The 18341-nt window shown below is 41.3% G+C and overlaps 1 protein-coding gene across 1 annotated transcript; it reads left to right on the forward strand.

Moving 5' to 3' along the window:
• Positions 1-4187: 4187 nt before the first annotated feature.
• On the forward strand, positions 4188-14328 carry LOC118414891 (major facilitator superfamily domain-containing protein 2B-like). The gene is made up of 13 exons (XM_035819173.1): positions 4188-4323; positions 5287-5411; positions 5774-5900; positions 6463-6541; positions 7159-7298; positions 7729-7819; positions 8006-8130; positions 8422-8505; positions 8856-8939; positions 9771-9886; positions 11589-11726; positions 12038-12214; positions 13240-14328. Exons 1-13 carry the CDS (start codon positions 4192-4194, stop codon positions 13385-13387), a joined length of 1566 nt encoding a protein of 521 aa, XP_035675066.1. The 5' UTR covers positions 4188-4191; the 3' UTR covers positions 13388-14328.
• Positions 14329-18341: the final 4013 nt, after the last annotated feature.

Raw genomic sequence — 18341 nt, forward strand, 5'->3', positions numbered from 1 at the left:
AGAAAATAATAAAACAGTAACACAGTGAACGAACCCCGCAGTGACGCAAGCTTGACACAAGTGCGGTGGGAGCGCACTTTTAAGGTCCACTCTCACTACACTCGCGTCGCTCTTGCGTCGCTGCGGGGTTCGACAACGCAGACGAAAGCCGACGGAACCTAGAGGTGACGCGAGCGAACCTAGAAGTGACACAGGTGAACCTAGAGGTAACACAAGCAAGCGCGGCGGTTTTTTGAAAGTTAAAAAAATAACGCAATTGGCAAGATGCCCCAACAGTGACCCGAGAGTGACACAACAGGACAGGCGGCGGTTTTTTGAAAGTTAAAAAAATAACGCAATTGGCAAGATGCCCCAACAGTGACCCAAGAGTGACACAACAGTGACGCCAACATGCCTTCAACAGTATCAAGGTTATTCCCTCCGTGAAACGGAGGTTTTGTTTTCACTGCTGTTTTTATGTCAGAGGGACGTTTGTCAGCCTGATAACTGGGGAACGCATGGACGGATTGTTTTGATATTTGGTATGTGGGTAGGATTAGACATGACAAAGGAATGGTAGGAATTGCGTTACGACAGGGCGCTCTAGCGGCGTGTTATGGTACTGTACATAGTAGAACTTCCGGTTTTGATATTTTTTGTTCGGGACTTAATTGTTTGGGTGATGATTTTTAAGTGGTAGGTAGCTGTGTAAAAGCGTAGTAAGGTGTGTAAGTTTTGGCCCCCTAGGGGTTTCCCAGGGGCGGTGAAAGTAATTCTTGTGTTAGGTTTTGAGAAGGAATAATGCAAGCAGGGAATGATGGATCGGAATGATTGTAGGTATGCAGATAGCTTACGTAATGATGTACATAATTGTATGCTTGTTATGCAAATTAGGAGGTAATTTACATAATAAAATAGTTTTGTGTAGAAACCTTCTACAGTCGATGTCTGTGAACAAAATAACTTGTGAACGCCAGGACAGATTGATCTGATATTTGGTATATGGGTAGGTATTTGGAAGGGGCAGAAACGTACGTTTGGCGGTTTTGCAGGGGATGTTTGTACTTGGGAAATAGACTGTGTAGAGTGGCTATTGCACAATAGTAGTATATATAGGTGATTACATCATGCCGATGCCAGCGTGGGCTGCAGTTGTGCCCGTCCCCACAAGAAGTGACCCCAAAGGTCATATTTGCGGCAATAGAGAAAATGGTTTATAGGGACAGTACATTATACATGATGGGGTGTACATGTTCCCCATAAGATTTGATAATCTGCAGACCAAGAATAAGGGCAATGATGATATTGTACACAGGGGCGTATATTATACTTCTTCAAACGGTTACACATGTAACAGTTACATTACATTGTCGAACAAAGTTACGTATTAAAAGTTTATGTACGAAGTGCAGCAGGGTTTGTTTTTCACAGTAGTCATTGATGAGATTGTTTAAAGGGATTGTACATTAAACATATGGGACACACAATGTTGTGGACTGCATTGTGAAATAAAGAATGTTACATCATCATTGTTGGAAGCAACAAGTCGGCAATGATGCTATGTACCGCAAAGGTCGTATATTTTACGTAAAGGGGTACTTTGTGGAAACATTCATGCAATGTATAAAGTCGTAAATATTGACATGCTTTATCTATATAGTACATTATATTTATTGGAAGTATTCAATGTACTACATTGCGGAGCTGGGTAGAAATGTGCATATTTAATATCTGATGATGGATTCTCCTGTCGATGTCGACGGATGAGTATATATATGCAGGCAGCCAGTCACTTGCCAAGGTGGCTCCTATATCTATAATTATCTATAAATATCTTTTTTCAGTTACAAATGTAATACGTTTGACTGTCCTCAAATGCTGCGGATTTATTAATTGTGCAAACTAGCCCCTGGTTTGCATTAATAGAACTTGATTATAGAAGGCATCCCCCAAGTTATCTAGAGATCAAAAAATCATGACGATCCGTCAACCCTTCCAGTGTTATTACCACGTGGTGAGGATAATGGTTCTACTCGGCCGGCCGACTCCTCTAGCTTACTATTGACTCTATTTGTCCAATTTCTACAATTGAACCACCGATCCACGGAGCCTGGTAGAGGCTATTATTACCATCCAAAGGGATGATGCAATTTCGTACGCGCGTAAGACTTGCTATAAATTCCGGGAATTTTTACCGATCGGACATACTAGTACACTACTCAGTTAGGCCAATATTTCTCTCTTTGTTAGTTACATGTGTCTTATCTTTAAGTATCTGCTATTATGAAATAAAGTAGGCGTATAAACTGTCCTCATTATTTATGCAAATTAGCCCCTGATTTGCATGATAAAATTTGAATATCTAAGTCATCTCCAAAGCATTCTCACTCACTCGCTCGCTCACAGCCTATGACAAAAACTATCTGCATTCCAAATACCATGACAATCTGTCAACCCAAATTATTCCACTCCAAAGGGATGATGCAACTACATAGGCTCGGAAAAATTCCTGTAGATTTCCGGACAATTTTGCCAATCGGACGTAACATAGACTGTTAGGCTAGCCCCTGAGATGCCTATAAAAACACCCTCAAACCACCACACCCTCACCCATTTCACGGAGGTTGAGTTCTACGAACGCTTGCATTTTGTCTATTTTGCACCAAGTATCAAAAGTAAGCATCCTTTTATTACTGAAAAGCTATTTTGGATACATTTTGGATATCATTTTACAGTGGTTTTTGATTCAGTTACAACAGTGAGATTTCCACAAAACTTGTTTCCGTATTCAGACTAACTTAAAAATATCTTTTGTTTTATCTGATGGGAAATAAGCCAGAATTCTATACTTGTAAACACCAATTAAGTAACTGGTTATCGATTCATAAACCTACAGATGTGGAGAAACAGATTATCGTGAAACGTTGAAAAAGAAATTATATCTATGTTGGATAACGTTTGCTTTTGAGTTTGCGATACAAGCAATGTAATCATTGCTGGTAGCCTGCCGCAGACAGAACATTAAACTTGCAGGCAGTCGGACCCATAAGCCATTCTTTTTCCTGCCTTTTTACAAGTACGATAGACTTAGACATTAATAGTTTGGCAAGCCATCCGCCGACAGTGAAAATGCTCCGCGTCGGAAAAAAAACGTATGAAATATCAAACTTTTTTCATTTGTGAAATTTGAAAATTGTTCAATAAACCTAGATTTTCTATATACATACACCATTACACATACTTGGTGCAAAACATATAAGCGATCGAGTCTAATCTGGTAAATGATTCGTGTCCATTCGTTTGTGTCACTTCTTTTACTGTAAAAGTCTTTCAAGGTTATTACATAACATATGTAACATATTATTCATCATCACAAGGTATGTTATTTCATTATAAATCTCATTTTGAGGCATTCTCATAATTTTACAGTGATTTTGCATAAATGGACAACGCTACGACTTCCGATAACCTGTTCATTTAGTCTAAAAACGCAACAGTGTCGCAAGTAAGTGTGAGCGCAACAGAAAATCGGCGAAAATAACACAATAGTGACACAGTGAACGAACCCCGCAGTGAGAGTGGACCTTTAGTTAGCACCTCCTCCAATCTATATACACAATGTAACTTAGTATAGTCCAACGTAAATATTGAGTATTGTGTCATCTCTACGAAACGACTCTTGAAGTAATGCGCCTTTACAACTTAACTGGACACATGGAGTTGAACACATGGTCTCTTTGTGTATACTTCTACTAAACGTGATACTCGAATAAAGAATTAGCAGCACCTAACGTTACGTCTTCAGTTTCTGTATGAATCCAAAAGTGTACATGTCGAAAAGCGTCAACATTTACAATTTGCTTATGCTTATCGCAATTGGGTATGCTTATGCAATTACTTTATAAGTTATACTTAAAGCATTTCCTTGCATTGGGACTGCAAACCTTCCCTGAAAAAAAATTAATTAGTGGACCATAGTCGCAAAGTGGGAAATAAGAAGATGCCATATAGAATACAACACCGATGTACGTGCCAGTCTGTTCGCGGGTAGAATCGTCGAAGTCCGGAGGGTGATCCAAAAACAAGATATTTCATCTATACCTGTGGTGTAGCATGAAGCATAACAAGTTGTGTAAGCATGACGTAACGTTACACCACCAGGCTTATGATAACTATGAGCCGCTGACATCTTTAGAGTGACCGTCCTACAAAATGGCGGGCGTCCGTGTGGAACCGCTGTCCACCCGTGAGAAGCTGTGTTACGCGGTGGGGGAGTTCTCTGGCGTCATGACGTACGACATCATCTCCCTGTACGCCAACATCTTCCTTCTGGAGGTGGTGAAGGTATCTGAGGAATCAGTCTCTTTTTGCTCCCTTAAAAAAGTTACATCTGCAGACAGCCAGACAAGGCTCTAGTTGTTTGTACGCCCTTGTGTTATATCAGCATCATTATATCATCTGTGTCACTAGTTGTTTTAAGCTGCATGTGAGTAATAGTTGGGTATGGGGAAGGTATGAAGAAAAGATTCGCTTAAATTATCAGCTTTATAACTTTCCATAGCATCATAGAAACAAAAAGACGTTTCGAATTTTTACCATGCAGAGTAACTGCAATCCCGCCGAACACAAGGCCCAACGACAGGCTCGTTCACAAAACCAACTTTACTATGAGTATCTGCCACATGTAGCTTTCGCGTGTAGTTTTTGCCTAATGCAAAATACCTGACAATTTACATGTTTTGTGCGACACATAACGAACATCGTTCTGTGAGTGTAGCCGTGTAAGTTACTTAGTTGGAAAGAGGTACGTCTGCTGTAAGTAATGACCGACCCACTGTTCATCAGTTCATTTTTCGTAACTTCTAACATTAATACTTCCGAATTCCATCGCAGTCATGTGAGGTACTTTTTTTTTTCGCATGCTGTTTATCGTCATTACAGAGATTTGCTATTCTTCAAAGGCAGAGGCTGTCAGAAAAAAAACACCACTGTTTGAACAGTCTGAGACGTTTTGAATCTACTCTAAGCCTGTTTTCTTTCCGGGGTTTTCTTCCCACAACCTTTAACCCTAGAATATGTACTACCTCCGATCCGAAAATTCAAAACACAATAAACATACACGACAGATACATCTGAATACATGTAGATAAGGTTGCACGTAGTTGAGTTTGCCATAGCCGAACGTGGCTTATTTCTGCCGCTAGAAATTATGAAAGATTCATGACAAAGTGTCCGATGTGGTTTCAGTTACAGCAACACCTATACGAACATTCTGTTATTGTTGTTGTTATTGTTGTTGTTGCTCAGCTGACTCCCCTGGCGGCGACTGCGGTAATTTTCGGGAGCCGAGTTTGGGACGTCCTGGCGTACCCTCTCCTCATCCCGGTCCTGAACGCGACCAGGCCGAACAAGTGGGGCAAGCATAAAACCTGGTGGGTGTTAACACTTATCCATTTCAGCCATACAAAGGAAACTATACAGCGCGTTGTTTATGATGTTAACAGCGCTCTGCTTTGTCCTGTGATAGGTGTTGCTGTAAACTGAATGATGCCGTGCCAACAGTGACTACACTACCAAGTTCCTAACTACTCACTTACCTACCTGATAAAACTATATTGACTTGACTTTACTCAGATTCACAATTAGCTTGACAGCAAACAATTAAGTCATGATCATAATTTGTATACATTCCTTAATAAACACTTTTATCTATCGTCTGTGTTTTTGCAAACATCCTAGCCGGGCTCCGGTTGGGAATCCAACAGTAGCATAACATGGGGTTTACCGTTTTCAGGATGGCCGCATCCACGCTAATCGTCATCCCCTCCTACGTGCTGGGGTGGTACGTCCCGGGTATCGACAGCGGAGGGAAAGTCGCCTGGTACCTGGTCTTCTACAGCGTGTATTTGGTGTCCCAGACGGTGAGGCAGGCCTGATTTGAAATGGATGCGCGCGTTCAAAACATGAAGTACCTATGAATTGAACTTATAACTTTATGACAAAAAAGTCAAGACGATAAATTATGTAGATGAAAATTGCATTTTCTGTGCACACGTGAGTTAAGGCTCGTCGTTATTGGGAAAAATTCTTGTAACTTGTTTGTCTAACTCTTCCCTCATATCTTGTTTCTGATTATTTTATGTATATAATATAGCTTATCTACAATATCTAATTTTGACACGAACGTTAAGAAGATACTCATTGTCACCATCGTGTGAAATATGTTTGTGATCCAAAATTTACTGTCGACTCATCCAGGTGTCACATTTCCCTGGCGCCCGGTCAGTCAGTTTGTGGGAACGAAAAGTATGATATAAAATATTTAAAAAAAAAACGCGCAACGCGTAATAAGAAATTAGTCATGGACATAAATTGTGTACCTTTCTTGAAAGACGCTTAGGTTTTTCTAAATTCTCGGAGGCAACCTGGTCGCGCCAAGGGAAACGAGATCCTGGTATAATCATGCATTGGCGTTTTTTGCAGGCCTACACGATTTCCCATCGTACCCTGCTGATGTATATGACCGAAGTACCAGCCGAGAGGGATTCAGCAACAACCTATCGTACGTACGATCCGCGCTAGGACATATCGGTCATAAAGCGCCTTCTTTACTTACCTCCCCAAACTGACCAAAACAGGTGGAAGGACACCCACGCCCTTTTGCCCGCACCTTTCGGTCTATATGGCGGTGTCTATGTCTGTTTCTCTATAGCCTCCAGAGGCCCCACGGCTATGCAAGCACTGGTATAGTGTAGACTATAGTGTAGGCTATCCCACAAGATGTGTGTTCAACTAGCTTACTCTTAAATTACTGATGTTTTACCATAAGCAGATCTAGAGAAAGCCGTGAGTCTTTGTTAAAGTTTGTTTGAAGACGCGAACTCGCGAATGCAAAGCGAGCGTTTAACTCACTAGACTGTTAGTCCTCATTATCTTTATTATCAAGAATGATAATATGTTCTTGCTGTCATTTGTTTGCACGTATGTTATACTATGTACATGTAATTGAACAGCGTAACCCAAGAATTCTATTGTCCTAAGATTTTGTATTTGGTTAGATCTTATAGAAGAAATTACTACATTTAGGGTTTCCTTGGTGCTGCGCAAGAAATGCCGGTTTTGATATCCTGCGTTGTGGACAAACGATGGTCATGAATTTGGCTAATTTTTCCTGTGTAGGAATGATCTGCCACATGTTGTCGTACCTCCTGGCGATCGGTGTCCATGGCCAGATCGTGGCAGCGTTCGGCACTACGGAATCTGCATCGTGTGTCAACTCCACAATCAGCAACACAAGTACGGCCATCATTGCGGACCCGGTAACACAAACATTCTATTGGTCTATGTTTGTTTGTTTGTTTCTTTGTAAGCGTAACTGGCAAATCGCTCAAGGTAAACATCAACAGTTTTTAGGGTAAGATCAGACTTTTGTTGAACACTATAGATGCCCTTCTTATATCGAGAAATCTGATGGGTTCTTCAATGTTCTCGATGTGTGATCTTCATTAACAGTCATCATTAACGTAAAAAGGCGTCCGTTTGATATATCTATCCATCTGTGTAAGCGTTGTTTTAAAGCAGAGGTTGCTGCGCTAGATCCAGATATTAACACAAACGCAGATGCATTTACATTGTGCGTTATGTAATCAAATGCATAATCGAAACCTATACTTATCAGTTAGTGGGGAAATAAAAAACAGCTTGACCTAAAATTGTTGTTTTAGCAGCAAACATATTTTTCCTTTTCAGGAGACTGGTTATCTTGTATCGGCTGGAACTACCGCCGCCATTATTACTATCGCTGTCTGTGCAACACTCTTCGGAGTCAAGGAGTATACAGGTTATGATCAACATCTCTATTACACATGTTACCTTCAGAATTACTAAGATATATTGCGACAATGGCAAGATGTTAGATGAAGTTGGTAACGTTATGAGTATCTATTTCATATTATTGACAGATGATAACTATTATGATGACTAAGCCATATCATGTCTCGGTAAAATAAGATTAATGTTACCACAGGAAGCACGGTCACCGGTGACGACACCTCACGAGGAACTCTGCTGAAGGACATCTGGGAAGTCTGCACCTTCCGGCCGTTCGCTGACCTGGTGGGCTTGGGGATGCTGTCATGCTTTGGCACCACTGTAAGTAATAGTTCCTTATCGGCCAATAATTGTCAGCAATATGCGCCAAAGTGAAAACTGCAGGGGAGGAACGGATAATTGACATTATGCACATCCAAACATTAGAAGGACCTCGTTTCTTAACTAGATTGAACAAGCAACGGTCTAAGAGGGTAACTAGGCTTCCAAAGCCCCACGAATGATCTTTCGGTAGCCTCCATGATCTTATGATCTTTTCATGATTCTCGGAGTCTTACAGTTATATCTAACAGCGAGCCATCACCTAACACTGTGCCTCTGTCCTCACTACAGCTGCAACAATGGTCCGCGGCCATCGCAATTCAATACGCCCATGGCCTTGAAGACCAAGTGCAGAACCTGCTCCTCGCCCTTTTGGTATGGGTCCTTTGTTTCCAAACTTCTGTTACAAAAAGTATACATCATCAGTGACTCCGTTAGCAGGCTACTTATATATGTATGTTTAACTTGTATAATTGTATGTTGACAGAAATTTTGCTCATGTATTGTAACGTTAAGTGTCTTCTCCTCTCCTGAAATAGTAACTGACAGTAGACAGCTGAAGGAGAATTGAAACACCAATTAACAACAACTTAGCACTGTGGTCCATTAGTCGCTCATCAATGTATGACCATGAGCAAGCTGTCCGCATAGGAAAATTAACGTGTTGGCAGCTGCAGTCTCGGCTTGACAAGGATACGTGATCCTTCTGTTTTTTTTATATACAGGGAGCAAGTGTCCTAACCATCCCCGTTGCTGCCCTACTGCTGACGCGTTTTGAGAAGAAGCTAGTCTTGGCAGGTTTCGCCTTGGTAATTACCGCTCGTTTATTAATATCAAGATCTACCAAATATGATCGTATAAAGGTTAATCTGTGGCGGTAATCGACATAGTCAACAAATTATGCACTATATCCGTACACAAAGTAAAGGTACTTACACAAGCTTTCGACCAGTCCTGTGATCTTTCTAAAGTTGATTTGACCACGTGACCTGAACGAGGTGTGACGTCACCAACGGGTCATAAGTTCCCGGCAGTCTGTATCGACCCGGTCATCTGCAACCTAAGAAGTCTCCCAGCACATCCACCTCCACACCCCTGGACATCGTGAGTTTGGATAAAGTCAGAATTATTTCCTGTGAGAAGTAAAAGAGACCATCTAGATGAGGGGCTCATCGACCATCCCTCAACAGAGATGGGGGGCCGATACTGACCACCTTTTCTACTATGTTGAATATAATCGTTTTCACCTCGTTCAAACCGTGCACAGGAACCGTTCATTCACGTCATAGTTTCATTGAAAGAAGGGACCTCGCTACTTACATATTGCTTTTGCAAAATTTCTGGATCCGAACAGAAGAAGGGCTCTATGTCCGAATGTTGTATATGCACCCTACCTAACACAATGCTAAATAAATCAATTGAGAGTTTGGAAACGGCCAGACGTTTCAGGCAGCATTCGTTGTCTTTAGTCAGTTACTAACGAGTGTCTGGAGTTACCAGGTTGTCCAGAATTTTGGGCTAAAAACCAGGTAACTCGCAGACGTATTATTTAATACTGTGTAATACTCATCATATCCGCTTTTTAATGGTTGTTCATACAAGGAATTTGAAGCGAAACGCACCATTTTCCATCTTTACAGTTAGTGGCGGGAGTTTCGGTGGGCATGATGTATATTCCCGCAGGGCGACTGGACATTCTTCTCGTAATGGTCTGTCTCGTTGGGATTGGATTTGCCGGTCCTACCTACATACCATGGTGCTGTATAAATGTTTCATTATTGTATCATTTTTATCATCATTCATTATACAATAGTTAGGCCATGTTGATTTGATTATATGGATGACATCCTCTGGGAACTCCAAAACTGATGCGAGCTAGCGAATTTGTTTGGCAAAAAAAAAGTTGCCTTCAGTATGAAATCAAAATGGCCAGGAAGGTTGAACATGGGACTAAACATACCAACAGTTGGGTGTAGGGACAAGTACATCATACAGGTGCAAAACATTTTTTTCTTCTTGGACCAATCCAAAAAAACAGACCTGAAAAAAATCAGAGGAACAGGTTTCGCCAATTACAAAATGGACACACTGTGTCGGCAGGCATTTGGGGTCTTACTGCGGGCCAAGAAGACAGCAAGAGCGAAGTCAAGTAGAGTTTATAGTCAATTGTACCAAGTTTTTACAGTCAAAGGTACAGAGACAGTTAGCCTTTATTACATGGAGATGGCATTTTAAAATGCCAGTGGGAGTCCAATATCCACCAAACCGATTCCTTTGTAGCAAAATTGACCAATTACCATTGTTTTGAGTATTGCCAGTTCTCAAGTTTCCACAGACAATCAGGTCCAGGTTCAGGTCCGGACCTGGAAATGATCCTCTGGACCTGAATTTTCTGTACTGGTACCTCCCCCTACCAACAATATTTCTTTTTTTCTTTCCTTTCACATCTTATTCTTTGACTTTAGATTTATTTTGGCATTCTATGGCATTAGTTATCTGTTTTCTGATACTTTTTTTAATCCATGGAATATTTGTGCTCATTTTACAGCTGCTTTGCACAATTTATTGTGTGGTCGAAAACTTTTTTTTTTTTGGAAACGGCCGAAAATTGGTGCGAGCGCGGATGTCATCCATATAATCAAATCAACATGGCCTTACTAGACTTTGGGTGGAAATTGAACGCTTTATTTTATAAATTTGATTCACTACGTTTTTCTCCATTGTGGAATGATGAACAACTACTCATTGCAGTTAATTAAAACATCGATGTCTTTGTTTCACTTATCCACCTACCGCCCGAGGATTCAATTTTTCCTTTATGGTGCATCCACCAGAACATTGATTTGGTTATTTTGCTCAAATATTTAGTGAGTCGTGACGCCATGACAGAAACACATACCAACATGAGTCATGAATTGATACTACATTTGGTAACCAGGCTCGGGATATAGTTCGAATAGGTCACGTGGCCCATTTACGTAACAGGTCACGTAACAACAAGATACCCATCTTGGTCTATTCTGTTAAACTCACTTTGCTTCCATCCACTTCCACTACACTCGTCATATATTTCGGCAGTCGCATCCATAAGTTTCGCTACAGGAGTGGATTTATATCGATACCACATAGAGAAATCTTTAAATGGAATCCCATCGTTTCTTAAAGCCAAGGGCACAACCCGCCGTACGTGCAATTTGTCCGTACGTTTTTTTTTTTTTTTTGTCCGTGCGAATTTGCAGCCCGTACTGGCACACAAAGTTCCGCCTTCACGTAAAGTTCTACGGCGTGTCTGCCTGCTCCAACATCCGTGGGATTCCCTACGAGTTCGTACGGAGGCGGTACTTACCACTTACGGATTCCAAAAGATTGCCCACGTTTTGGCACGTACACAACACGTATTTGCACGTACGGCGGGTTGTGCCCTTAGCTTTAATCATCATTGTCTCCCTATCCCCCAGGACTATGCTGACTGACGTGGCGGATGACTTTAAAATCCAGAAGGGGAAGAGGCGGGACATGCTGTTCCAGACGTTATTCCAGTCCCTGAATATAACCTCCATACTGCTAGCTTCAGTCACCTCCATAGTGGCTCTGGAGTAAGGACATATTTTCTGAAGATGTATTCATTAATGTGTGACAAACGAACTGAACAAAATCGATAAACTAAGAAAAGAAAGCATTTTTATGATAACACATAAACGCTAGAACCGTATATACCAGAAGCTACAATTAAAAAGAAGAAAGGACCTACAGTACAAATGATTTATCATTACACTGCAAATTCTCTGTTTGCAAGTCACTAGATTTTATTTGTGTAACGCAGGGCCCCACTGCTAAGCAGTGTCAATCAATGAGCTGGATAAAAATGACAGAAAAAATGGGACTTGTTTCTTGCCGTCTCCTGTAGGATCGGCGGGTACCAGTCCGGTGCATGCACCCAGGCGGACTCCGTCGCCTTCACCACCCGCCTGCTGGTCTCCTTCATCCCGGCGGGGGCGACCCTCCTCAGCCTGGTCTTCCTCTGGCGCTACCAGCTCACAGGAGAGAGACTCGCGGCGAACAAGGCTGTGCTAGAGGAACGAAGGTACCATGTCTTCAGACTTTCCGTTTCGAGAAATGTAACGCTAACTAGTTCACCTGCATTGGTCGTGTTTTTGTCAGACGTAAACCTTTTAACTTGTTCCATTCTAACATTCAGCAAGTTGAGCCAAGGATTGAAGCTCCTTGGTTGGGGTAAATTGCTTGCACCCACGTGACTGTCACGCAAGCATCGGCCGCCATGTTGGATGAGTGAACCTAGAAGTTGTTTATTAGGAATTGCTTATCTGATTACAATCACGTTATCATGAGAATAAGATGAGAATAAGATTATATGGAAAAGGGCAGATACCAAAAGCTTCCCGTTGATGAGAAAACACGTAAATAGTGTGCGGAGAAAGCAGTGGAAGATGGACTACATTTTATCTGTCAATGTTCACAATACCATTCTAAAAAAAGGAAATCATTCCTAGAAATTTACAAAACGAATGCAAGCTTTTCACAGCTTACCGATCAACAAAATACAACCTTTGGCTTAAGTCGTCCAACCTGTTTATCGATGAAAATTTTGGACATTTCACCTCCCATTACATACGGAAAAGAAATGAAACCCTTCAGAATACTTCAAGTAGAAATAGATTTAGAATACATGTCATGCTTTTTTGATTTATCTAAAGATTTCATTTTCCTTAAAAGTATATATTTATATACAACGTTGTCAAAGATATTTGTTACTATTCATTTATTTATCATCATTATACGCTGACTAAACTATGGCCAACTGTGAAGTCAAGATTAACCACCCTTGATAATTTGAGAATGTCTTATTCCATAATAGTCATTGATGACATCTTCTCTTTGCGAACATTTTCACTGCAAAAGTCAAACAAAATTTTTCATGCATTTACTGTAAGGCATGGAAATTTCGATGCAATTGTGACGTCAGCAATGGATCAAAGGTTGTTGGAAGTCTATGTGGGCGCCCTCCCCGCCCGTGGTTAAGAGAAGTTTTCTAGGAACTGATACTTGTTGCCATGACTCTGACCAATAACAATTACATTTCCTTATTAGGACCCAGCAGGCTGCAGACACCAACGTTAACGGAGCAGCACCTCAACTGTCATTGACCATGAAGTCACATGACGAGCCGGACACACGCGGACCGGTGCAGCTGACCTACTTCGGGCCTCACGGTTCCTTCCGTGTTAAACACCATTAGAGCTGCTCCGTGTGCCTGCTTTTCGGCTGATCAATAGTCATAGCAAGGAGGTTAAAATCAAGAGAAGTAACTAGCTAGTAATTTTTTGTTTGAACATTTATTTAGTCATGAAAGCTCAAATCGGCCTGCACACCGCCTTTCATTGAGGTCATGTGGGAAGAGGCAAGGGTCAGACAAAGTCTATAACAGAGATACAGTTTACATCGTTTAGAGTCCTTATAAGTCCTATAAGTCTGTATACACAATTTTGCATACATAAAAAATACATGATAGAAAGAAACTGCTACATGATTCAAGTCCGTTCAGATATGTATAAGATAATGCATACATACGTAAATGTCCCTCCCACAAGGCATTGCAATTATCTAAGGTCAATTAATACAAAATCTAAGCAACGGCACGTGCAGGGCGCTACATAACTATTTTAGTGGCAGTGCAGAATTTAGTCTGCGATAAAAAAATATTCCAGGCGAAACTTACAGCCTCTTCCCTCTCCTTTGTGATGTTATTGCAAAGATAACATAGACAGAACACGATAGCTCTCGGGTATGGCATGTTTACAATAGATCGTTACAGGCAATCCACAAAGGCTGACTGTTGTTATAGCAAACTATCCGGTGGGACTACAAACGCATGACCGCGATGTTTCCTATCCGAAGATTTTGACTTCAGACTACGTCGAGCACCTGCAAATGGCCGATGGCTCCGTGCAATAGCGCTCCTAGCGGTTCGACTGCTAAAGTGCAACTGCACAAACATAGTGCCAGTGGTAGTGGTATTGCATAGATTTGATTTGATTTTTATTCAGAAACCTTTTAGCCCACCCGGGCCAATCTTCCAAGGTTCAAAACAATAGCATCGTCGTCATCGATATCATTTGTCCATATCGGGCCGTGTGGTGAAAGCCATGCGTTAAGATGTAATTCTTGATAACATAAAGATGGGTAACAAACTGACAACCTCTACAAGTGTCGGTGAGTGGTGTATCAGGGGTGCCTAAGCATTTGCACGAACCCTATGAGATTCGTACGAACATTATGTGATACGCGCGAATCGCTATGCGAAAACGCACGAACCTTATGAAAATCACACGAATCACTATGTGAAAACGTACGTACCTTATGAAATGCACACGAATCACTATGCGAAAACGCACGAACCTTATGTGATTTGCACGAACCTTATGCGAATGACGTGATCTCACGTGAACCGGTGGCGGTTGACGGTTTCGCATAAGGTTCGTGCAAATCACATAAGGTTCGTGTGTGTTTACATAGTGATTCGTACGAATCACATAAGGTTCGTGCGTTTTCGCATAGTGATTCGTGCGTATCACATAATGTTCGTACGAATCTCATAGGGTTCGTGCAAATGCTTAGGCACCCCTGTGTATGCTACGAGACTACCTATACTATTTTTATGGTCTTTTTTGGGGGGTAGAGAGGCATATATCACGCTACCATGACAACGGAGCATTGAATGTCCATTCTCTAGCTGAGGCGACTAGGCATGAAAGGACGTACGTATTTATTTGTATATCATATACTGTGTCCTCCTGCCTAGGACACAGTACTTAGTATATGATATACAGGTTAGTTTGTCCTTCCATGCCAAGTCGGCTCAGCAAGAGAATGGACATTCAATCCTCCGTTGTCAAGGTAGCGTAGCATATGCTCCTACGCCGAGTCGAACCCGCGTCCTAGAACTCCGCTTGGTTCGTATTGAGGTTGGAAATGTAGGTGTTTTGAAGTGATTGTTTTTACATGGCTTTAACCATGTATTGCATTTGAAAGTTCATTAGCTCGTCCCTCTATTAAAGATTTCCTATACCGGCACGCCACCTTGCGTACACACATGAACTGCATGTATTTACACGGCCTCTTCAAGCCCCCCAGTCTGAGCACTGCTGTGAGTGTTACAGATCGCACTGCGTGCGCAATTCGAGATGCTAACCATGGTGAAAATTCGACTGACCACTTGTAATGTTTCCAATTTGGTAAGCCAAGCTGTCTGCCGTCCCCCGCCGTGGTCCCTTTGAAGGCGCACATGCTACCCTGACACGTCGGGCCGCCGGTCGGGCTGTCCCGCCGCGGCAAAATGGAATCATGCGATCTTCGTGACCCGCCCGGGATGAACGATTTCAACCATCAGTTATAGTTATAGATCCCGTTTATATATATACGTTTGACGTGGAGTCGTTTTTTTTCTCTAAATCAGTGCCACACACAGAATACTATAGGACGATATACAGGTTCACTTGTACCTGGAATAGTTGATGGATATGATTGAAGTTAGATATCCGCCTGGGATGAACGATTTCAACCATCAGATATACTTATAGATCTCTTTATTTATAAACGTTTATATACGTTTGACGTAGATTCTTTTTTTTCTAAATCGGTGCGACACACAGAACCGTTATCAGGACGATATACTGGTACTTGGGAATGGTTGATTGATATGATTGAAGTTAGGTACCCGCCTGGGATAAACGATTTCAATTTAAATATCAGTTATATTTAAAGATCTCGTTATATATACGTTTGACGTAGAGTCTTTATTCTTCTAAATCAGTGCGACACACAGAACCGTTATCAGGACGATATACTGGTACTTGGGAATGGTTGATTGATATGATTGAAGTTAGGTACCCGCCTGGGATAAACGATTTCAATTTAAATATCAGTTATATTTAAAGATCTCGTTATATATACGTTTGACGTAGAGTCTTTATTCTTCTAAATCAGTGCGACACACAGAACCGTTATCAGGACGATATACTGGTACTTGGGAATGGTTGATTGATATGATTGAAGTTATGTACCCACCTGGGATAAACGATTTCAACCATCACTTATACTTATAAATCTCGTTTTGTACGTTTGACGTTGAGTCTTTAAAGAAAATCAGTGCCACACAGAGCCGTTATCAGAACGATATACAGGTACTTGGGAATGGATATGATTGAAGTTAGGAGCAGGCTTCTTGTTAGCGGGACAAGGACATTCTGTAGCTAGACAATTATAAGGAAACTCTGTTACCAGCAGTTTCCTTGTCCAGTTACCCATTTGCTCTTTGTTTAAAGCCTCATATTCACAAGTTACTTCCAGCCCGATCTTCAAAAGGCCCACTGATTTGGGAACCAAACGCTTGACAAACTCCACGATTTCGCGTTTCTACACATCTGCTTGGAGATAACTTGAGCCCAGAAATTCAAAGGGGATAGTATCATCCTCGATTCCAGCAAGAAAACCTAACAGGTGGTCCTTCTGCAGAGAAGGTCATTATATAGCTTTGACTATATAGTATTGACGTTTCGGTGAGATTCAGTTTTACGAACTCTGTTCTATTTCCAATGGCAGTGCGACCGCAGTCTCTCGGACCCGTGTCCATCCTCTTTCTCTTCGTAGAATCCATCCCCTAATTAACTTAGGGATTTTAAGATTCTATAATACAGTCCAAACACCCCCAAAGACCACTAAAACTAACAAAGAAAACTACTCATCTCCAAGCAGATGTAGAAACGCGAAATCATTTCAAACATTCATATCGCTTACGTTATAAAGACTTAGAACCAATCGGGATATCTAAAAAAAAAACGATTTTTGTCTAGCACGTCAAGACTATTTTTTTCGCCGCAATATTAGAGCTAATTAAGTAAATGCAAACCTCAACTAGGAAATAAACACACACACATGCATGCATACAGTTGAACATGTACGAGTGACCACCTCTACATTGATATAAGGGCCGCTTGGACAATAAGACCGTACTTTGCTGCAGGGTCCCGAAGATTACTCTCCAAGCAGAGGTTAGACTCCGGCTGTTTTTTGCCTTGCCGCCGGCAAGGCTTTACGCCAGCTTCCTTGCCGAGTTTCATGGCTTAGTTACACAATGGTACATTCCAGGCGAGTATTAAAACGCTCTTCTAGACGCATGTTACTGTATGTGGTCCAGCGTAATAAATCTACGCTTTAACTCACCATGTTTATATAAAGATATATCACAAATTGCATCAGAAGGAACTTAGTTTGTAATAAAAAATAATGCATATTCATTGTGGGTCAAAAAATTTTACAAAGCCTGTTTAATGTGCCAATCATTCATCTGACATAAATTATGATAATGAGGGAGAGGGGGGCGACATGTGGAACTCGGGATTTTTAAGCGTAGAATCTAGTCTAACTTACCAAAATAACATAAAATACGCGGCAAGGCACAGCTTTTTAAAAAAGATTTCTTGTTTTTTTAACGTATCGGTTTTTTGTCGCTTTTATCGGGCTTTCTATTTTGCATTTTATCTTGTTGTGTCTTAACCCAGCCGGAGTCTAACCTCTGCTTGGAGAGTACCCGAAGATAAGTTCCTACTAACACAAGAATGAAGACTCCGGTCTATAGTGTCCACACCTGTCCACATAGAATTAATCGATATCAGTCCAATGAGTGGACTTCTTGTGACAGTTTTGACTGTACTACTGTTCTCGAAAGTAGAGTGATGGATGTCACTCGAAACGTCCGGAAGTAAATTTCCGTTTTTAACGAGTTGCAGAGATTGCATTGTATTTGAATGTTGTTTGCCTGGATGTCTGTCTAACCTTCATAAACGTACAGTTCGCTCATTTCTCCGGGAAGCGGCTTGAACATTTAATTGGCTTCTCAGATGATAGCAAATATGTTCAGTGACGGCACTAACATCTAACTCACACACAGCGTACACAAAGTGTAAGTCATACATTGTTCATTTTTCATTCGGCTTGTACTGTACTACATGTACCCTAAAGCAGCTGGGTTTTTAACACTTATACCTGTCGGAAGGTACCGAAAGTGATATGTTATCGAATGGATTTCATCAGTCTGTTTCTGGATTACTATCAAGCCTTGGAAAACATTAAAAAAACAATCTGTTTCTGGATCACTACGTGCTTAGCCATGAAAAAACATCCAACAAGCCAAG

Source organism: Branchiostoma floridae, chromosome 4, assembly GCF_000003815.2.
Source record: "Branchiostoma floridae strain S238N-H82 chromosome 4, Bfl_VNyyK, whole genome shotgun sequence".
Lineage (NCBI taxonomy): Eukaryota > Metazoa > Chordata > Leptocardii > Amphioxiformes > Branchiostomatidae > Branchiostoma > Branchiostoma floridae.